Source organism: Paroedura picta, chromosome 9, assembly GCF_049243985.1.
Source record: "Paroedura picta isolate Pp20150507F chromosome 9, Ppicta_v3.0, whole genome shotgun sequence".
Lineage (NCBI taxonomy): Eukaryota > Metazoa > Chordata > Lepidosauria > Squamata > Gekkonidae > Paroedura > Paroedura picta.
In genome coordinates this window covers 4,666,133-4,689,714 of record NC_135377.1, presented here as the reverse complement: position 1 = coordinate 4,689,714, position 23,582 = coordinate 4,666,133, and the positions used below count along the sequence as shown (strand labels likewise).

Genomic DNA, 23,582 nt, shown 5'->3' with positions numbered 1-23,582 from the left:
AGCTTTACTAAAATCCAAGTAAATGACATCAACCAAATTTCCCCGATCCAGCAAACCTGTTACTTGGTCAAAAAAGGAAACTAGGTTGGTCTGGCAGGACCTGTTGGAGACAAATCCATGCTGACTTCCTTGGATCACCAAATTGTCCTCCAGATGTTTGCAGATCGCTCCCTTTAATATCTGCTCCATTATCTTCCCCACAACAGAGGTCAGACTCACTGGTCTGTAGTTTCCCGGGTCATCCTTCCTCCCTTTTTTGAAGATCGGAATAATGTTTGCTCTTTTCCAGTCCTCCGGGACATCTCCAGTCCTTAAAGAGGTTCCGAAGATGATGGACAAGGGCTGTGCAAGTTCTCTGGAAAGTTCTTTGAGTACTCTCGGGTGCATTTCATCTGGACCAGGGGATTTGAACTCATCCAGTGCAGCTAAATGCCTCTCGACCACCTCTCTATCCATGTTAACCTGCCACCCAGACACTATCCTTTGGCTACAGCCATCTCTAGATGTGCCTAAACACTTAGACCTGTGGGAAAAAACAGATGTAAAATAGGCACTAAGCCTTTCTGCTTTCTCTGCATCTTTCGTTAGAGTTTGTCCATCCGCACCCAACAGCGGGCCTATTGCCTCCTTTACTTTACGTTTGCTCCTCACGTAACTGAAAAATCTTTTCTTGTTACAATGGGCTTCCCTGGCCAATCTTAGCTCACTCTCAGCTTTGGCCTTTCTGATGATTGATCTACAGTGCCTAGTAACCTGTAGGTACTCTTCTTTAGAGCTCTGTCCTTCCCTCCATTTCCTGAACATTTTCCTTTTCTTTCTTAGTTCCTCTTGAAGTTCTCTGTTCATCCAAATAGGCTTCTTAGAGCTCCTGCAGTGTTTTCGTATTTCTGGAATAGTCATTGATTGAGCATGCAATAGCTCTTGTTTGAGTAGCGCCCACCCTTCACATGCTCCCTTCCCTTCCAGCATTCTCGTCCATGGTATGACACTCATCATGTCTCTGAGTTTATTAAAGTTTGCCCTACGAAAATCCAACATCCGCGTCTGGCTACAAGCTTCCTTGGCTCCCCATCTCAAAAGGAATTCTATGAGGACATGGTCACTTCCCCCTAGGGTCCCCACCTCCTTCACCTCATCCACCAACTCTTGCCTGTTGGTCAGTATTAAGTCCAGTATGGCTGAACCTCTTGTGGGTTCATCTACCATTTGATAAATGAAATTGTCAGCCAGGCAGGTCAGAAACTTGCATGACTGAGGACGCTTCGCAGAGTTTGTTTCCCAGCACACATCTGGGAAATTGAAGTCACCCATGATGACAAGGTCCTGCCGTTTGGATATTTTCTCAAGCTGCTCACAAAGTGCAGCATCCACATCCTCTCGTTGGTCAGGCGGTCGGTAGCAGACACCAACCACCACACTGTTTGTTTTCCCCTTGCTTATTTTCACCCAGATGCTTTCCACTGTAGATATGCTCTCCTTCACTAGAATTTCCTGACAGGTAAGCCCTTTCCTCACATACAGTGCCACTCCTCCACCTCTTCGATCTATTCTGTTTTTTCTGAACAGTTCATATCCATCCACCATTACATTCCAGTCATGAGAATCATTCCACCAAGTTTCTGTGATGCCTACTAGATCATACCTTTCCATCAGCATGAGAAGTTCCAGCTCTTCCTTTTTATTGCCCATGCTTCGGGCGTTAGTATAAAGACATCTGAATCCTTTTACTTTTGGTTCCCTATGAGCTGGCCTTGCCGGTTGGGCTGCCTCCGATAGTTTTCCTTCCATACACTCCCTATGTTGATCAGTTAAGATGAGCTCCACCAGGCATTTGCTTGAGGCCGACTGACACAAAACATCTATAGCTCCCCCGCCCCCCCCTCTGACCGAGAGGTCAAAACTACCTAGGGATTGTCAATGTTATTGTTTTGCTGAAATGTTGTTCTAGTTGGTATGTTATATCATGATTGTTATCCGTTATACTGTTATATGTTCTATGTAAACGTTCTACAATGTTTTATGTAAACCGCCCAGAGCCGTATGGAATGGGCGGTATAAAAATCTATATAAATAAATCAGATCGGAAGGCTGCCCCAAGGGCCAAATAACAGCACTGATGCCGACATTTGGAGCTCCAGAAGGCCAGTGGCAGTCTCCCAATCAACTGAACAAGAAATATAAAAACTTCAGCGCTCACGGTAAAGCATGGCTGTAACCAAGCAAGAAATATTGAAAAGGGTTTTTTAAACCGACTTTTTGAGGTTTATGGGGAACCGTATTGTTAATTTTACATTCACAACGGAGCTGCAATGAATTGACGCATGACATATCCAAACAGAAAAATCGCTATTGCTAATTTTACATTCAAGACAAGGTTGCACTGAATCTGCTCAAGACATTTCATTCGAAAAGAAATATTGCTCCAGCTGAATGGGCTGTTTTAAAATCCACTCAGAACAGCGTTTCTCTGCTCTTGAAAATAGTGTGCCTAATATCAGACAACTAAAATTTAAAAATAATATCCTCAAAAAATAATGCCCCAAGGCAACCCAGGTTATCCAGCATACGCTGTCTACTACGCTCTTCGAAACTTTTAAAAATACCACCCCCAAAAAACCCTTTGTTGGTTACTGCTCATTTTATTCTTTTATTTGTTTATCTAGACTATGTAATTTTTATCAATTAATTATAATTATGAATTACCCTTGTTCTCATGATGTTTTATATGCCATTAAAGGTTTTTTGAATTTGAAAACCCTTTGTTTAGCCTTTGACTGATCAACAGAAGGGTCCTGTCATCTTATGTCAGCTGCCAATTCCCAACAATATTCTGCATGATCACACCACTTTTGGGGTTTGTTGAGGCTGAAAGAATGTTTCAGGGGGTCTTCAATGGTAAAAAAAGTTGAGAAAGGCTCCTGTAACCCTAAGTGTTGAATCTGAAATGTTATAACTTGAAGAACTCAGTCAAAGCTGATTGTCACTTGTATATAAATGTAAGTCTCCTTACTGCACCTCCTTATTTTTCTTATCCCTGAGAGTAAATGAAGGCTACTGGATTGTGTTATCCTGTTTCTCTTGTAGGTAATTTCTGCATCTGTTTTTCATCTGTCACTATTCCGGTCACACCATGCAGTACTCCCCCTTTTGTTAAATAGACTTCCACATATGCTTTCTTGTTGTTATGTGTGAAGTCGTGTCCAACCCATCGCGACCCCATGGACAATGATCCTCCAGGCCTTCCTGTCCTCTACCATTCCCCGGAGTCCATTTAAGTTTGCACCGAATATGCTTTCTAGGTACTAATAAATACCTTCACCCATCCAGGAGCAAATTAAGCTACTGCCTGTCAAAAATGAGAACCATGGTATGGAAACTGAGCAATTACATAAAGTAGGTTAGTTAAGTTGGCACACACCACACGGATTTACGTCCTCCTTCTCTAGAGAAAATTGCTACAAATTAAAGGTTTGCCGAGGATAACTCACAGCATGAGCTGAATAAAGACTTCCAAGTACTACGACATCTGTGTTCTCCTCAGCCTCAAGTCATCTGTGTCACAATCTGAGAAGGACCTTCATACACACACCTCTGCAGTATTTTATATAAAAATCAACTCACCCAAACATCTGTAGCATCACCGTGACGTATAATACTCGCCCATGTTGCTGGCTCACTGTTGTTTTCAAAGTAATGGAAAACCTTTAGGACTCGTTCCATGGCCCCTGGGGAACGTTCCATCCCAGTACTGAGATGCGTCTTTGTGCTTGAACTTTGAGTGTGATTCAAGTTTGGATCTAGGTAAGCTGCTGCCATGCTTTTGCTGGATGCTAGGTATCTGTCATATTCTGAAATGGGAGACAAAAAAAGGGAAGAAATATCTCAGTCTCTTAAATCACGGCACTGAATACGTTTGTGTGAGATTTAGTGCCTTGGAAGAAGCTTTATACCAAAAGAAACAACATTTATAAAAAAATAATAATAGAATCATGAAGAGTTAGTCCTTATCTGGCACTTTTCTCTACTCAAAGGAGTCTCAAAGGGGCTTACAGTCACCTTCCCTTTCCTCTCCCCACAAGAGACACCCTGTGAGGTGGGTGAGGCTGAGAGAGCCCTGATATTACTGAAGAAGAAGAAGAGTTGGTTCTTATCTGCCGCTTTTCTCTACCCGAAGGAGTTTCAAAGCGGCTTACAGTCACCTTCCCTTCCCTCTCACCACCACAGACACCCCAATGAGAAGAACTATGGGGACATCACCAACGGTCTATTTGATGGACTTAATTATTTAATGGTTTTAATTGTTCAGTATTTTAACAATGCTGTGAACTGCCCTGAGACTGCAGTCCCAATAGGGGCGGTCTAGAAATCTATTAATAAATAAAAATAAATTAAAAACAACACATTAAATGATGCAAAGATTACATAGTTTCAGCAAGCTGACCAAAGCAGTAGAGACCACAGCCCCCTTCCTGAGGAAATCTGTGAAACGTTTAATATATGGCAGCTCTACCACCTTGAACAAATAAGTTTGCGCAAAGCCAGGTGAGCGGGACCCTTCCTGACCTACTCAGGGAGGCGGTTCCCCAAGGTGGGGGCTGCAATGGAGAAGGCACGTCTTTGGGCTGTTGTTTATTTTGTGCCCACATGCAAGGACAACTGCTAGGCACTGCTTGGGTAAGGTAGCAAAAGAGGCTTTGGGGCTTCTGATATTGGACGAGTACATTACGATATTCCAACAAGACATGTCCCACCTGTATGTTGATCACCATGGTTGTTACAAAGAGAACATCCTCTACTCTCTATGACCGTTTATGCACTGGAGGTTTCATGCCGAGCTGCAGGCTGGAGTTTTAGTCGTGGCAGGTTGCCCCACCTCTTCCTGCACTCACATGGGGGGGGGGCATTTGTCCTGGTGCACCTCATTCGCCCCCGATCTGTGCTCCTGCACAGGCGCTGGAGCATTGAAGTTCCCAGTGCATAAATAGTCTATGAAGCAAAACGTGAAACTAAAAATGCTATTTGGGGAACAGGGGTTGCAAAGCACAAGAATATCAAGCACAGGAAATAGCAAGCCATCTTTCTTTTTTCATTTTTATTTGTCCCGTACTAACAAATTACCTCATGTTGGGTTTAACGACACACAAGAATCAGTGCTTTGCCTTCTGATGAACAAAACAGCAAAAAACAAAACAAAACAACCCACCCAGTTTCTAAAACTTGTCAGAGGGCAAAGATGCTGCTGTAATGCTCTTCCAATAGCATCAGCTGTACAACAATCTCTTATCCCCTATTTGCATTCTTTCCTGCTCCTTTAGACAAAATTATTTCTCAGACATAGTTCTGACCTTCTGTCAGGGTTCTGCTAAAAAGTCTTCCTTACACAATGAATCAAATGTAATTAGTAGATTAATAGCTCATCTAGTTTGCACCACACTAATGTCACATTTAAGCTAGCTGATGGTAACTTCTCTCTGAACATCAGTCGGATGATTTTTACTCCTGCTGGTAAAATCTTTACGTATTGTCTGGAGATCTCCTGCAACTACTAACCTCCAAGAGCAGAGATCAGTTCCCCAGGATAAAATGGTGCTTTGTGAAATCTATGGCATTATATATCACTGAGGTCCTGCCACTCCCCAAATTCAACCTTCTCAGGCTCCACTCCCAGATCTCCAAGGATTTCCAACCCAGTTTTGGCAACCTTATTTATAAGTTCATGTAAGTTTTCCCTTGGCAAGAATGAAACAGGTAGAGGGAGCATTTTATACTGAGAAAATGGCAAGGGAAGGAAGAGCTGGTCTCCCACTCTCTTCAATTTCTCCTCTACAACATACAGTAGAGCCTTGAGAGAAAGTTTTTGGAAGATGCATCTACACAGCCAGCAGACAAATGATTTCACCTCCCAAATGCTCTATTTTTCCTGTCCTTACAACCATGTACACAAAACATGGGATCAGGGTAGCCAAGAGATGATTCCTACATTCAATTCCATCTTGATAGGCAAGACTTCTCGCATTCTTCAGTTAAAACAGTGGTCCCCAACCTTTTTATCACCGGGGACCTCTCAATGCCTTTTACTGAGGCCCGGTGGGGGGGGGGGGTAGTTTACTCCTCTACTCTCAGCCACTGCCCTAGCGCATTCTGATCGCTATGGTAATGTTTAAACATCCCTTCAAAATAAGAGCCAGACACGCCACAACAATGAAGTGTGTTGTAAAGGGCTGGGGGTGGGGGGAAGAAGGCATCCTTCAGGGCTCACCTCCAATTAGTAGGACCACATGTGGTCCGCAGCCCACAGGTTGGGGATCGCTAAGTTAAAAGACAACCTGAGAGGCACAACTGTATAATTATGATTAGTGTGTGTGTGTGTGTGTGTGTGTGTGTGTGTGTGTATGTATAATAATAATCCAATTATTTGACATCTAGCAAACAGGAAGAATGGGTAAGCATCACCAACAATAATTTGAAGAATAAAGAGAGCCAGTGGTCTAGCGGTTAAGAGCGGACAATTCTAATCTGGAGAACCAGGTTTGATTCACCATGATGCCTGCTGGGTGCCTTTGGGCCAATCCCAGTTCTTTTAGCACTCTCTCAAGCCCCACCCAACTCACAAGGTGCTTGTTGTGGGGAGAGGACTAGAATATGGTTGTGTGCTGCTTTGAGACTCCATAAGGCAGAGAAAAGCAGGGTATAAAGTGAAGCCTTTTTCTTCTCATTATTATTCAGCCTTTATAGTGATTGAAGCTTTTATTAATTCAGGCCCTTTTTTTTTTCCTGCTAAGGAAAGCTCGCTCAGTGACGTACATGTCACCTTGGGAAAGTGTTTCTGCGGGATTAAGTGCTGCCTGTTCATTATTCACTGAACCTGAGTCCTGAGTTCTCCATTTGGGGGACTGGAGACGGCTTTGAGGAATGAACATGTAAATGGTGTTGACATCGTTGGCCTAACTGTTTACTTTTGACTAGCGTTTCAATAGATTTGCATGCCTTAATGATTTCGGAGATGACTATCATTTCACTCATGCAGACAGCCACACAGCGTGCCCCCTACATGGGAAGAATCTCAGGGGCTGAGCACTGACAATTCTTATAGGTTTAGATTAGCCCTGTCTCCCTTCTGTCATTTCCTGCTCAGAGATATTCAAACCGTTCCCCCAAGAGCTGGCTCCAATTTCAGTTCTTGGGGTCTGTTTGCTCATTTATTTACTCCCAACCGTACTCCAGTGAGAACAGTGGAATTAACTACTACTGAATCGTTAACCACTTATGTGTTAGCTCTCACAAACAGTTCCTAAGAGAAACAAGTCAGTGATCCTCTGGTTTATACTTTCCCGCAGCATAAAATGCACTTCACGTTGAGATTTGTTTATGACCGCTCTGTCTAGCCCAATGTCTAAGTTCAGAAGGATCCAAATGCAAGCAGCATGTCATACACTGGATAACATGGGTCTACAACCTTTTTTTGAGCTTTTGGGCACTTTGGGAATAGAATCATAGAATCATAGAGTTGGAAGGGACTTCATGGGCCATCTAGTTCAACCCCCTGACCTATGGAGGACACTCACAACCCTCTCGCTCATCTACTGTAACCTGCCACCCCTTTAAGCCTTCACAGAATCAGCCTCTCCATCAGATGGCTCTCCAGCCTCTGTTTAAAAATCCCCAAAGATGGAGAACCCACCACCTCCCAAGGAAGCCTGTTCCACTGAGAAACTGCTCTAACCATCAGAAACTTCTTCCGGTGGTTTAGACAGAATTTCTTTCAAATTAATTTCATCCCACTGGTTCTGGTCTGTCCCACTGGGGCAAGAGAGAACAACTCTGCTCCACCCTTGATATGGCATCCTTTTAAATACTTGAAGAGGGTTATCAGATATCCTATTAGTCATCTCCTCTCCAGGAGAAGACTGACACAACATGCTGGTTGCACCCACAAAATGGCTGCCACAAAGATAGAGATGGGCCCAGAACAGCTGCCATAGCTTACTTGCAGAGTCACGCAGTGAAGACATTTGTGTTCTGGTGGCAGCTACTGCCAAAACAATGTTTTCAAACACCTGCACAGCCAATCAAATCTCCATTGGCTGGTCAGAAGCTCTGCTGGGCAAAAGCCCAACCTGGCGCCTCCTACTTTTTACAAACACTTGGCAGATGACGGAAAATGTGTTGGTGGGAATCATGGTGCCCCTGGGCACCACACTGGGTACCTTTGGTATAACGTATCAGCAACAGCTGCAGAAGTCCAACGAATACTGATTGAAAATACTTATTTTCTGCTTTTCTCCTGTTCCTAGGGAGTGATAGGTTTGTTTGTTTGTTTGTTTATTGATGAGTGAAGTGAAACAACAAGCAACATGGAACTGTAGAAAAATTAAACATTAAAGTAATTCATACTGATAGCCCAGTGGGTTGGGCGGAACTGCAGTGGGTACCATAGGAGGGGGCTCAGGCGGAGGACCCTTGGGAAGGGATGGCACAGTTTGACCTCAACCAAATACCTGGTGGAGGAGCTCCCTTTCGCAGGCCCTGTGAGACTGTTCAAGTTCCATCAGGGCCCTGATCTCCTCTGGGAGCTCGTTCCACCAGGTGGGGGCCAGGATGGAGAAAGCTCTGGCCCTGGTTGAGGCCAAGCGAGCTTCCCTGGAGACAGGGATCACCAGGAAGTTGAAATTGCTGGGCTACATCAGCCCACTAATATCAGCTCCATCCAAAGTCTTAGAAGATCTTCATTAATAGGCTTACACACATGTTGAACAATATCAATGACCATGCTGAGCCCACCAGAACTCCCACGCTCCAAAAGTTACATTATCAATACAGACCTTCTGCAAAAAAGATTGAAAGTATTTTAATGACACACCTCTATCGCCAATACCTCATTCCAGGAATCTAGCAAGGCAAAACACTGACAGATCCAGGACTAACAACTTGTGAAAAATAATGACCAAAGGGAGCCAGTGGAGGTGAACTGAGAAACTCAACTGCTGGACTGTGGGTTATCAATTTACATTAAAATTTATATGCCACGTTCTCATTATGTGGCCATCAAAACACATCACAATAAAAATTATTTCAGCAAAATAAAATTAATTAATTTCTCATGCAATAAAATAATTACAAATGCAAGTAGTGGAAGGACATACTGTTGAAACATATATGGTCATGTCGACCAGTTCCACCCCCCCCCTCCCAAATTGGCCAATGATAGGATTGGAGGAGAGGAGAAGAGGAAAGGCCCTTGGTGGGCGTATACACAGCTATGCTTCCCAAGCATTCCCTGCACGATCGTGTCATTCCTGGGGTTTCTCAATGTCTGAAGAATGTTTCAGGGGTTTCTCAATGATAAAAACGTCGAGAAAGGCTGGAATAATCTGTATTATCTAGTTTTTTGCAGAAGCAGAAAACAATCAATTAGGCAGTGTGCAAATCAACAAAATACCTATCTGTGCCAGTTTGTTAACCTATTTCCAACTGTTTTTAGAAACTAAGAAATATTCACAGTTATTAAATACTTTCCTGCCTACAACAAGGAAGAAACCATCGGCTTTAGAAACCTTGCAAGTAGAGGCTGTTATCAGACTCCCTAGTTTAGAGAGCGACACCACCTCAAAGTTCAAGAGGAAATCTGAGCAGTTTTTTCCCCCCTGCATAAATGAGAATTCTGATCCTTTGATAGCTGGGAGAAAGAGAACCGCAATGACAGAAGACAAAAGCAGAAGTAAGGGTCGCTTGCTGTTCATAACATGTTGAATTCTGCAGGCATCTGAAGACGTTCTCTGCACAGCAGTGACCTGAATGTTGAAGTATCATCGCAATTATGGCTGTTTTAAATCCGAACGCACATTAATCATTTTAAATAGAGGGCTTTCTGCTTCAGTCCAACCTACTGGATCTTCCTTGATAAAACATGCATGAAAGCGGAGTCGGTAACCTGCCCCCAAATCCACGCTATACTGCAGAGACTGTGATGCTTTTATAAAATATGCACGGAGTCCGAAAATGCGGCTATTCGTCAAGGGCTGCCGTTTCTCACCACTTACTGCAATCCAAATTCAGCCTCATCTGCATATAGATTCAGGTGGGTAACCATGTTGGACTGAAACAGCAAAGCAAAGCAAAGCGGCACCTTTAAGATCAATGAAGTTTTAGGTTTTGCGTGTGCATAACACTTCTTCTGATACAATGAAACGGAAAATCTCTGAGGAAATTGGGGTGACACAAAGGCTTAAACTTTGAATGAAACTTCATTGGTCTTAAAGGTAGCTTTTGTTAATTTGCATAGGTTTGCTTATCTTACTTTATTTACTTGGATGAGCCATTCTGCAGTCACTCCACCGGCTGCCCATCAGTTACCAAGTTCGAATCAAACAACTAGCTGTCACATACAAAGCTTAGGATCCTCATATCTGCAAACCCGCTTAACCTCCAATGTGCTGCCACAAGAGCTTGGTTTATCTGAGCAGAACCTTCTGGGAGTGCTACCCTGCAAACAGATGAGACCAACAACTGGCATGATGTGTACATTTTCTGTTGAGGCAGAATTGCACACCTGAGAAGGACAGGAAGTCTCCACACTCCTGCCTTGCTGCAAACAATGTAAAACAAATTTCTCTGGAAGCCAATTGTGGAAAGGTAATAGGGCCATATTACGAGAGAATGATCCCTGGCCTGGGAGCAGTATGTTGAGCCACCACTAGGATTAGGGCCTTCTTGGCCCTGGCCCCTACCTGGTAGACTGAGCTCCCAGGATATCTGTGGGCCCAACAGGAGAGGTGCCCTTAAAAATGGGATGGGTGGGTGGGTGGGTGGGTGGGTGGATGGGAATGTGCTTTTTATAAAGAGTCTATGGACTAGACCACTGCTTATAGTATACAATATTTGTTTGCTGCATGTAGTAGTCTGCTCTCACCACACTACTTATGTAGTGCCACTTTCTGCATGGTTAATGTACCATGTCCAATACGTTTTGCTTTGTTTCAAACTTCTGTAATCCTACCCCAATTAGCTTGTTTATTAGATGCCACATTCTATTGATTGCATTGACTTGCACTGTGTAATCTGCCTTGAGCCTCAGTGGAAAAGGCAGACTATAAATAAAGTAAATATATAAATGGCAACTGCAGTTTTTAGAGTATTGGGAATTGTCAGCAAGGACTGGAAACTCTGGCAGGTAAGAAGTTGGGGAAATAAAGAAACCTGAGGCCAGAGACAGAAGGCAGAAAACCACAACAATTAGAAGCTCTGCTCACAACACCCTTGCCCCCCACCCCCCACTACCACCACCAGTCTCGATTTTGAATTGCACACTGCCCACATAGGATCAAGTTCTGAGGTCACATTCCCATTCCTGGGAAATATCATTTGGTGGGTTATCAGGAACAAGCCACGAGTTTGCACGTTCCCTCCTCTCTTTCTCACTCTGCATATGCTGTGATTCTCTGTATTCCCCCCCCCTCAGCAAGATATATTGTGCTATGATATGAAAACCCACCAATTACAGATTGTGCAGGTTGCCTGGAAATCAGAATTATGAACCACAACCAACGTGTTCTTTGTCAGCCTGATCTCCAGGCAGGCAGGCCATGTCTGCCCAGTTTACATGAATGGGCAAATTGTAATCTGCCAAGAGAACCTGGGTGCCCAAGGAGGGACTGAGCTTTGGGGAGAAATGAGCAAGCCATAATTGTGTCTAAACCAAGCCATGGTTTTAAGTTTTCCTAGGCTAGAAACATCAAGGGATGCTAATGTGATAATGAATGAGTTTAACAATAAATATTTTCTGTGAGGTAGGAAAAGCTATTCCAGTCTAACTCCCTATCCGAATGGCAAACAGCAAGCAAGATTTATTCTCTAGTGCAGGGGTAGTCAACCTGTGGTCCTCCGGATGTCCATGGGCTCCAATTCCCATGAGCCCCTGCCAGCATTGCTGGCAGGGGCTCATGGGAATTGTGGTCCATGGACATCTGGAGGACCACAGGTTGACTACCCCTGCTCTAGTGCACTGACCAGCAGCAATGGATGGTGGACCAAGCTTATTTCATGTTTCAGGATGTATGACGGCCCCAACTCTTCCCGCCCTTTCTAAGAAGAAAGCAAGGAGACAGAAAAGGCAGCAAGCCAAAGAAGATCTATTTTAAACAAGGGGCTGGCAAAGCATTGATGACACTCCACATATTATGTCGATGTCCTGCTTCCCCTTGCCTGAAACAAGCCTCAAACATCACTTTTTTAGTTGTCTGCTTCTCCACAAAGCTCATGAAACTGTCACTGCGCCAAGTAACACAATCCGAAAGTAATTTTCCTATTTTCTACGTGCCTGCTGTATTTTTTTCTCCTCATCACCCACAATATTATACTACATCAAGACTGTTGATAGATGTAATCAGTGCCTTCCTGTGTTTCCATATTTTTATTCAGGTAATTGCAAATCATAAAGCCCTCTAGAGACAATGCTTTACTTCAACCACCTGACCTTCATACTAAATCATTTCAGTCAAAGCCTGCTTATAAGAATAATGTAAGAACCCTGCTGGAGCAGACCAGCTGTCCATCTAGTCCAGCATCCTCTCACACACAATAGGGCATAGAGCAGGGGTAGTCAAACTGCGGCCCTCCAGATGTCCGTGGACTACAATTCCCAGGAGCCCCTGCCAGCATTTGCTGGCAGGGGCTCATGAGAATTGTAGTCCATGGACATCTGGAGGACCACAGGTTGACTACCCCTGGCATAGAGGCTTAAGCCTTCTCCTGATGTTGCTTCCTGGTTCTGGGCTTCAGGGGTTTCCTGCCTCTGACTGTGGAGGTTCTCTTCAGTTACCATGGCTAGTAACCACAGACAGACCCCATCATCCATGAATCTCTCCAACACCCTTCTAATGAGCTACTAGCAGCTTATTTTGTGCGACTCGTTTATTCTATGAGCTACTTCTAAATTGCATGGTAATACTTCTGTTAGGACTAGAGTTAATTTTGAAGGCTCAGGTTTCCAGAAATGTCTGCATTTCCCCCAAAATATCAAGGAGCAACTCCAATTTATACAGAAAGGAGCACTAGTGATAACTCTGTGTCCCCATCCAAGCTAAACGTGACCAAAGTTACACTCGCATTGTAAATGAATGTTTTAAGTGCTTTGGCTGCCCAAGAGAGCAAGTTATATGAACCTTCAAGGATCCAACTGCAGGAAGAGACCCACCTCCACTCATGAATGCCCCAATAATAGGCAGGTATTACAATCACAGCTTATACCGGTCTGCAGGGTCATTTCCCATCGATCAGTATTTCAGGAGAGAAGGGAAAGAAAATTATGACTAACTGCTGTCTCTGTGAATAATTCAAAATGAACTAGACAGAACAGGCATGAGTGCAAGAGTAAATTCTCCATGATAGACTCATTAACTCCTATGGGACTTTAATCTTTCATGTTATCAGCTGAGTCTGCCTGGAGTTGAATCACAGTGTTACTATGGTGAGGCCCCAAACCCTTTCATGCCTGTAAGCATCTTTGGAACCCTGACAGTATGGTGGGCACAACCACAAAATCAATTAAACAAAATGGCTGTCTCAAGAGGTGGAGCCAGCCATAAAATGGCTGCCATGGCTTACCTTCACTCACACAGTGAAGATCCTTGAGCTGCTATGGCAGCTACTGCCGAAGCAGCATTTAATAGCCAATGAAACCTCCAAAGGCTCAGGAGAAGCCTTGATGGGCAAAAGCCTTGCCTAGCCCCATCCACTTTCTTAAAAAAAAAACATAGTAGGCACCATGACCCATTACACATGGGGCTGGAAATCCAGGATGGCGGCAGCAGGGCAGTCCTGATTTTGCACCCTGCTGCTACCATCCCAGTCCTGGCCCGGCGCTCTAGAAGACCCGCAACAAGAGAATGCGGAAACTTCCATGTTCCCTGGGATACCGCAGGGGCCAGTGGGGGCTGGGTTGGGCCAGCCCCATGCATAAGAAGAAGAAGAAGAAGAAGAAGAAGAAGAAGAAGAAGAAGAAGAAGAGTTGGTTCTTATATGCCGTCTTTCCCTACCTGAAGGAGGCTCAAAGCAGGCTTACAGTCGCCTTCCCATTCCTCTCCCCACAACAGACACCCTGTGAGGTGGGTGAGGCTGAGAGAGCCCTGATATCACTGCTCGGTCAGAACAGCTTTATCAGTGCCGTGGCAAGCCCAAGGTCACCCAGCTGGTTGCATGCGGGGGAGCGCAGAATCGAACCTGGCATGCCAGATTAGAAGTCCGCACTCCTAACCACTACACCAAACTGGCCTTTTTGCCCAGCCCTTCCCTCAGCCTACAGTGTCCCTAGAAGGATACTGCATGTCCCTGTCAGTACCACGGAGCTGACCGGGGAGTCCCCCCACCCCCACCTTGGTGGGAGAGTGGCATGCCGCTCCCCGCCATTGGGCGGTGGGGGCGCCACTCCCTCAGCTCCCCCCACTCTGCCCCCTCACTGTTGCTGCCTCCTGGCAGCGTGTTGGGCTTTCCAGACCCGGCTACATCGAGGCAGCCCAAATACTCCGGGGGATTCCTTCCCTGTGAGTATACGGGAAGCGCCGGGGCATGCTACCCCGGCATAATGCCCAGCAGCAGCCCAGCGTGGCTGCTGCCGTGCATAGTGGGTCCTTGACAGGTACTGACAGGCACCATGGCAACCATGGGCACCCCTCTGGGGACCCCTTATTGTGGCAATGGTGGCCAAACACTGGCTCTCCACCATGCTGACGGGCTCATGGGAACTGTAGTCCATGGACATCTGAAGAGTCACAATTTGGCCACCCCTGTACCTCTTGAACTCATCTCAGTCACAAAAAAACACACGTAGCAGAAAGTTTTTATTAGATGCTAGGAAAAAATAACCTAGTTAAACTTTCAGAAAGGGATTCTATTTGAACTGTTCTTTTGTGGCAAAACAACTTATCCTTTCACTATAAGGCAGCGCTCGAAGGACATGGGCCATTTATCTCTTTTTAAAAAAACAGCATAAGTGCTACAGGATTAAAAACAGAAAATGGTAAATTATTGAAAGGCTTCACAATTCTTCCCAGCTGGGGAGGGGAACCCAAGATTTCATATATTAGAAGAGGACAAAAAGACCACTAAAAGCTTCACCGTGTGGCATTTCATTTAAATATCAACTTGAGAGAGTACTAAAACTAATAATGCCACAATACCAACACATCAGCAATGTCAACTATGATTGAAAACTCCCACAAAAATCCATATAAATGCAAATGGACATTTTTTAAAGAACCACACGGGCTGAGCATTTTAAGGGGACATTGAAAAATCCTCAGGTATACTTTACAACACATGGGCAGAACTATTTTCTTTTCATACTTGAGCGTTATTATGTATTAAATTACAGCTGTAGCCATCCTCTGAGTTTCTAGACCTGAAGGAGGCCTGAATGGTGTTCCATACTGGACTAAGATTTGCTGCGAAAGCCACTTGGGGTGGGGAGAAAGAGAGCGGACAAACAAAACAATTAAATAACCTGGAAAGCTGAAGGCTGGATCCGTATTCTGCCACTTCTAGGGTGCTTTTGTTTTTGCAAGAACATGCAATGTGCCAGCATGCATTTCTTTTAAAAGCAGCATATTCCAGTATGATGTTCCCTAGACTGGCCTTTCTGAATTTTTTTTTGCCACTAAGAAACCCCTGAAACATTCTTCAGGCTTCAACAAACCCCCAAAGTGGTACAATGGTGCAGAATATGGTTGGGAAGCATAACTGTGTACACGCCCACGGAGGGCCCCACCCCTTTCCATCCCCTACAGGCCCTTCCTTGATCATTTTGGGATGGGGAGGCAGGTCAACATGACTGTGTACGATCATATCACCCGGTAATGTTTAACAAATAAAAAAATTCCCATTCAGGAAACCCTTCCAGGGCCATCAAGAAACCACCGGGTGTCACGAAACCCTGGATGAGAAAGCCCACTCTAGATTTTACAAAACAAAGTAAACAAAATTCCATTTGTTCTTGTACAGAAGTTAAAGAAGGTAGTCATAAATGCGACGGAAGATCAGGACGGCTCCTGCTCTCATGGCTTCCCACAAAGTATCGAAAACTGGTTATTTGAGTTGTTTTTTCCTATGCAAGCAAGGGAATTGCACTGTATCCGATTATTATTAGGCACTGTAGTCTACATTACCCTGAAACTAGTATCCGATGGAATTTTGTGTCATAGAATGTGTCATACTTCTGCTTTGCCTCATTTCTGTTTTTAGACTTCTGACTGGTTCTACTACCCTAACCCCATTGCATTGTTTACTGAATGCTCCACTTGTCGATGGCCCTGACTCACTCTGCCTTGAGTCCAAGTGAGACATCCAGCGAGTAAATAGCCTAAATAACACAGAAACTGGATCTAACACAGAGGAAGAGAGAAAGTGTTGGGGAATAAAAGAACTTCTCAGGCTTCTTCGGGTCTCTTATCAACACTTAGGAGCCCACAAGCATTTTCATAGAATCATAGAATCACAGAATCATAGAGTTGGAAGGGGCCATACAGGCCATCTAGTCATACAGGCTCTACGCAGGATCAGCCCTAAGCATCCTAAAGCAGCTGCTTTGCTCTCCAAGTGCAGTTAAGATGGTGGCCAGTTGTCATCCCTGGGCAGGAGGTCCAGGCTTGCCACGCAGAGGCAGGGAATGGTAAAACCACCTTTGCACCCCTCTCGCCTTGAAAACCACATGAGGTCGCCATGTTGGATGTGACTTGATGGTGCTCGCCACTGCTACCACCAAGGAAGTAGCCTAACTCAGAAAAGCAAAGCCAAGCTTGCCATAACCCACTCATTTAATCTGTGCTCGCTTTCTGAAAGGCCTACCGCTGAGGTGCCAAAACAGAAGGTCTGGGCAGAGACCCTAAATTAAACCTCTCCCAAGCACTATTGCTGCCAGTACTGTGACTAATAAATACCAGTTAAAATTACCAGCCTCTTTTCAGAGTGAAAAAAAAAACCCAGTATTTATTTTCTCCTGGGGACAGCCTAACCTGTCATTAGTAGAAAAGTGTCATGTATTCTCCATTTCAGAGAAACAGCAGTGCACAATGGAACTGATTGGCAGTAGATTGAGGAGAAAGAGTACTTTCTTACACAATGCAAAACTGATTTGCAGAATTCAAGGCTACGTGATATCATCGTAACATGGAAAAGCAAAATGGAACTTTCAGAGGCAGTACGGCACTGAATACTCACTACAGGTAATTGCAGGGAAGAGTTAACTCTCTCCATGCTCCGCTTGGGAAGTTCTTGAAGATATCAGGGACAGCCACTCTGGGAATCAGGATACTGGATTCATTGGGGTCCTTGTCAGATCTAGCAAGACTTTTATTCTCGTTTTTAAATTAAAAAAAATATTTTCTAAGATATAAAGAAGACACGCGCAACCCGGCAAGCACACCCGGCTCCTCTGCGGGGCACCGGGTGTGCTTGCCAGCCGGGGCAGGATCTGTAGGGGCAGGGCCAATCAGGGTGCAGCTAGCTGCACCCTGATTGGCCCTATTTCCAGCTTGGGCAGCCGGACCATTCCAACCCTCCTAGGCTGTTTCAAAACTATATATAAAGGAGAACCATGGATAAGGATGAGATGGATATAGCCAGCTGATTTCATGCCACCAAATCTTATTCCCCTCCTTATTACAGATCCCCACTGTGCCCCCTTGTGTCTATCAGATCCCATGATGTCCATTTAAGCATTTCTGGTGGTCAAAAGGGATCCTTCTCCTCCCTTTATTACCAGCAGCAAAAACAGTTGGATTCAAGAGCTTATAGCAACAATACTAGGAAACATCTAGATCAGGGGTAGTCAAACTGCAGCAGGGGCTCATGGGAATGGTAGTCCATGGACATCTGGAGGGCCACAGTTTGACTACCCCTGATCTAGATAGTGTAACTGGTCTTTCAGAATATAAGTAGCAGCACAGAAAACGAATTTGCTCAAGACTGCTTTCTAAATCTCAGATTAATACAAGTATGTGGAACAGTGAAAAGAGGAGAATCTAAAGCTAATGCCTTGGGAAACACTCAACGGTTCTACACACATTACTGGGAAATGAGGTGTCCGGGGGAGGGAGGTGTTGAGCAATCACTTCTATAGGTTACTAAATTCTGTGTACATAGGGAATATGTGTGGTCCACCAGCTTCTATCAGTCCACAGAGAAGCAAATAAATTAGATTGGATAAATATATACCTCTTCTCATATTTGTTTTGCCAAAAAAAATATCACTCTGCTCCTTTAAAAGAAACATTACTGCTTAATTGCCTCCTGCTTATCAAACAACGGAGCATAAACAAACTGGCACTCAGGTGAGCGTTTCTCGATGTTAAATAAATTAGCAGATGTACAGAAATTTTGCACAGTAAAAAACAGCCCTTGTTAATGCTTCCGTGTGCTTACAAAGTTAGGAACCTGAGCCAGTAATATAACCCATTTCCCACTCAGGAATCAGCCTCATACCTTACAGGCCTGTTTCCTTCAGACTGGAATAGTCCTGATATCAGAGTAGACACAAGAGGGCTCTTTTATTTTAAGCAATCCACCACCGAACAGCCATAAATTCAATCCTCAAATTAAACATTTTTATTTTACAGATACCATCTCTGCTGGTGGTTCAAGAATAACTTGTACAATACAGAGTGTAAAGCCACATACATTCAATGCTGCTTCTCACAGAGCCAGACGGGAGCTTGGAGACCTAATCTTAAATAGCCCAGGAAAGCTCTCACACTTCTGGCATTCCACAAGTAAAACACAATTGTTCAGGAGGGTATTTCTGTAAAGAGAACAGAGCAGCAGTGTAACAGAACAGCTCAGGAAGGTGGTTTTCCAACGGAATCGGGTCTGCGATCTATGCCACTGTTTATGGTGTACGTAATCTGTTTGTGGTAAGTATTATACTGCTCTCACGGCACTGGCACTGTAATTCCAGTCTCTCCATCATTCGACATATCACATCTCACTAACACTTTCTCTGCATCATCTCCTATTTTTGCAAACCTGCTGCTACTGTGCAGCTCATTATATATTTCATGCCATTAGACTGTATTATTTAATACTGTGTAGCCTTGCTTTGAGTCTCAACAGAGAAAAATGAGCTAGAAATAAAGTAAACAAAACAAAATCTCTGCCAATTTTCCTTCTTAATACAGCCCTCATTCCATGTGACTTTTGTTTATGCTGGTCCCCAAACACAGTCTTCTTTTTACCAGTGGTCACCTGATCCCAAACATAACCTTTTTCACTGCAGGAAACGCTGCTAAGACACACTACAATGCTATCGCCGGAAATACTAGGCACCAACAATAAAGTCTCTAGGCTCCTTGGAGACCTGGTGCCCAAGATTTGTCTCAAGGGAAACGAGTCAACTATCATGTGGGAGACTTCAGTTCAAATCTCTACTCTGCCTATAAAACTTGCTGGGTGACTGCGCATAAGACACTTGGCCCCACTGGGGCCTCTCCCCATACTATACTAAGACAAGAGGTTAGTCAATAGAAATGACTCCCTCTGTTGATTCCTGTGGTATCAATAACTAGACGAGATGAACCCATGAACCCAGAAGCAACTTCTTCTTAATGTTGCTGACTAAAGAAATACTGGACCCAACTACTGTGTAGTCATGAATGCAAGATCGTGCACAGTGGATGGTGAATCTACTGAGACAACCAAAACAGGTCATCAGTGTTTCAGACTTCTGAGTAACTGTGGTCAAAAAGTCTACAAGGAGGATCAACAGACCCACAAGGAGGTGTTTTTCTTCTTGATCATCTTCCTGCAACTCCCTCCTTTAACCTGAGGCTGGTGGCTCAATCCCCAGCCACTACTTCTCAAATCTCCAGTTCCAAGCCCCTGGGAAACCTGGATTACGTCCATTAAGATAGTTTCAGGTGAGTAGCCCAGTTGGCCTGCGTTAGAACAGCTAAATTTGAGTTCAATAGCACCTTAAAGACCAACAAGATGTTCAGGTAGATTTAGGTGGGTAGCCATGTTGGTCTGAAGGAACAGCACAAAATTCCAGTCCAGAGGCACCTTTAGGACCAGCAAAGTTTTATAAGCTTTTGTGTAGATACACACTTCTTCAGATACATATATATTTAAACTGGAGATTGGTGTGGAAATGTACCCTTCTTAATTGTGGAGTGTTAAGAGTAACTAACTGAGATTCTGTTGTTACGCTCCATTCATTTCCTTTCAAGTATGGAGGTAACTAAGGTGCTACAAACCTAGCTCTTGATTGCCCGTGCCTTTAGAGAAAAGGGGGATATTTAGCATGCATGTTGCACACAACTGAACCAATCAATAGTATCCTTGGGTCCAAAAACTTCTTAGCAGCAAAAGGTACAAACCCAGGATTGAGGTCCCTGTACTTGAAACTTTGCACAAGAACATCTTTTAGCAGTCAAGTAGAACTCCCTGGTCTGGAGACTGAAGGGACACAATTTATAGCAATCTTTATTAGGTCACAGTAGGCTGACTGTCATTGCTAAAGACAGTAATGTAACAGCTTCCATCTCAACCCTAATCTACTCAGAAAATATTTTCCTATTACTGGAAAAAAGTACCAGTTTATTTTATTTGCTTTTCCCTGAAGAACCTGAATGCCTTTAATGGGGTCACCGTAAATTGTACAAGATGAAATGAGGAGAGAACAGACTTCAGGGATCAAACTAAACTGCAAGACATCAGAATGGTTAAGCCGTCTAAATATAGTTGAGCGATAACAGTCTTTAAATTAGCTCTTCATTTTTGAAGGATGTTGAGAGTAATTTAATACTGTGACTCCTCCAAGCAACGCAAGGGTTTTACGTGGGTCTTCGCCCCTTAACTCCCCCATTTATCATAACTATCATCTGTGGAGAGAGTGATTGCCCCAAACACACCCAAAGAGCTTAATACACAGTATGGGTTTAAATCTAGATCTCCTCCAGCCCTAATGCTACACTTTTTACCTGAACTTTCTATTTATAGGCATCTGGCCACACTCAAGACTACAGAGGTGATTAAGCTTTGGGATGGAAGAATTTTTTACAATGCATTCATTCCACATATGAGGCTGCAAACCTTAACGGGTATTAAAGGTGACTAAACCTCAAGAACGTTATAGTTCACATCGAGGTAAATTTAACCCCCAAAATGCAAATTCTGAGATGTAAATAAATACTAGAGAGAAGTTGGTCCTTTCCTGCTCCTTTCCCAGGGACGAAGCCGGGGCCTCGGGGGTGGGGGGAAAGGCTTCCCAGGACAAGGCCCTGGCCTTGGGGGGGGGGACCTCCCACGCCCAGCTGCCTGCCCGCTAGCACCCGCTGTATTTGGGCTACAGCAGGCCTTAAACCTAGTAAATAAATAAATAAGATCTACATTAGCTGCCCATCTGTTTCCAAGCAAATGAAATGATTTTCAAGCTGGCATTGGCAAATAACAGTTTATTCCACTATAAACAATTCCTCAAACTTCCAAAACATCAAAACGAACTCCTAAGTATTTTTTCGTTTCCGGTATCATCGTCAGTGATGTAAGACACTCTTTAATCTTTAATAATAGGTTCTCTTTAAATGAATTCCTATCATATACCAGAAGGGTATGACCTTAATCCTATGGTAATATGTATGTGGTTTAATCTCCAAATGTTTCTATGGCACAAATCAATGTGTTGGTTCTGACCTATAATGGTCAGTTGAGATCCTGTTGTCCAGCTCTGCTCTCTGTGCCCCTCCCAGCAGAGGTAAGGTGAGTGGTAATTACAGGTAATTACAGGTAGAGCTGTTCTGGTGGTAGCCTCTTGCCTTTGGACTGCTCTCCCCATTGACGCTTGCCGAGTACCCACCATATTCTCCTTTCGGTGACAGCCACAAACATATCGCTTTACCGAGGCTTTTAACTAAACTTTTAAAGTTATTTTATGGGATGCTCCTAGACCGATTTTTCAAGATCAAGCAAGACTATTCTGTTTTATGCACTTTTATTAACAAGTATAAGATATAGTATTTATATTTTCTAGCAGCGTAATCTACAACGTCTAACCATACAACCATATTTTGCACTATACAATTTATATCGCCTTAGAATCAAGGAATTGTTTGGTTCTCTTTCAGTATGTAAAGAAACTTTTTGATAGTTTGTGTGTGTGTGTGTGTGTGTGTGTGTGTGTGTGTTTAAAATGAAGGAATTATTTCCAGAAACTTTATCATGGTCTTTTGCTATAGAAGAGATTCCAGTCACCAGTTTTACAATGGTATCATTGTGGATTCAAGACTGAGCTATTACAACACAGACATTTAGCCAGCAATGAGTCAAGGGGAGTGTTTAAAACTGGGGGAGGGGGGAGGATTCGTGTGGTTTTTTTTCTTTAGTCCAGTCTTCACATTTTGCCTGACTGATTCAGCACTTGTTCAGGCTGGATATTAAACACTTTGCCATGGCTCCCCCTCACCCCCCCCCCCCACCTCACCCCAATCTATCTATTCACCTAATACACTTGGACAGGAATATTCAAAGAGGCACTTCCCCTGGCCCCCTTATTCCTTGGGAGGGAAGGGTCCATTGCTTGTCTCCAACTGGCTATGTAAAGACACATTATAGTCCCATTCACTGATAAATTTATAAGAAGTAGTCGCTGTAAAGATCTTTATGCCCTTGTACAAGACCTATTCATTCTTGGAGATTCTGTAGGAGATTTTCCTGAGAAATTCCATTTTTTATTGCCATAAAGGAGATTTATCACCAAATCTGAATAAAGGCAGCCAAACACAAATATGCCGAGGAAGAGTAAGGATGGGGGGGGGGGGGGGACCGCACAGGATATCAATGTTCAATTCTGGTAAGTGAAACTTCAAAAGCATTTTTGTAAAACCAAAGCATATGGACAGCACAAATCTGTTTCATTCAGCCATGGTAATCACACATTTTCAAACATTCACCTGAGTCCACCAGCATATTAAAGACTAGCAAAAGGGGATATTGTTTATTTTATTTATTATTTTTATTTATTAATTACATTTCTAGACCACCACTCTCAGCCAGGTGGGTTTACAATAAAAATATAAAACCATTAAAACACCAGTCCATTAATAACAGATTGTCTATTCTTTCCCATGGACCCTTACTCTACTGCTCATAGTCTGTATTGGCGATGTCAGCCTAGGGGTACTGATCACAAGAGGGGAAGGGAGGGACCCGATCTTACTACCCCCGGTCTCCAGCCTGGCCTCAACCAAACGCCTGGGGTAAGAGCTCCATCAGGGCCCTCAGTTCTTCCGGGAGCTCATTCCACTAGGTAGGGGCCAGGACCGAAAAGGCCCTGGCCTGGTCGAGGCCAGGCACGCTTCCCAGGGGCCCAGGACAACTAGCAGATTCATACCCGCAGAGCGAAGGGCCTTGCAGGAAGCATAAGGAGAGAAGTAGTCCCACAGATAGGGAAGACCCAGGCCACGTATAGCCTTAAAGGTCAAAGCCAGAACCTTGAACTTGATCCGGAAACTAACCAGCAACCAATGCAGCTGCCGCAGCATCAGCTGGACATTGGCCCTCCATGATGACCTAATGAGGACCCTCGCGGTTGTGTGCCAGCT

General features: G+C 44.0%; 1 protein-coding gene across 15 annotated transcripts in view; it reads right to left on the bottom strand.

Annotated features, from left to right (window-relative positions):
• Positions 1-23,582, bottom strand: part of PTK2 (protein tyrosine kinase 2) — a 248,292-nt gene that overhangs the window by 137,220 nt on the left and 87,490 nt on the right. For all 15 annotated transcript variants that reach the window (XM_077351407.1, XM_077351399.1, XM_077351401.1 and 12 more), the window contains one exon: positions 3,622-3,848. In XM_077351407.1, coding sequence (XP_077207522.1) covers positions 3,622-3,816 — 195 coding nt within the window. In that variant the 5' untranslated portion in view covers positions 3,817-3,848. The remainder of the gene's footprint in view (positions 1-3,621; positions 3,849-23,582) is intronic.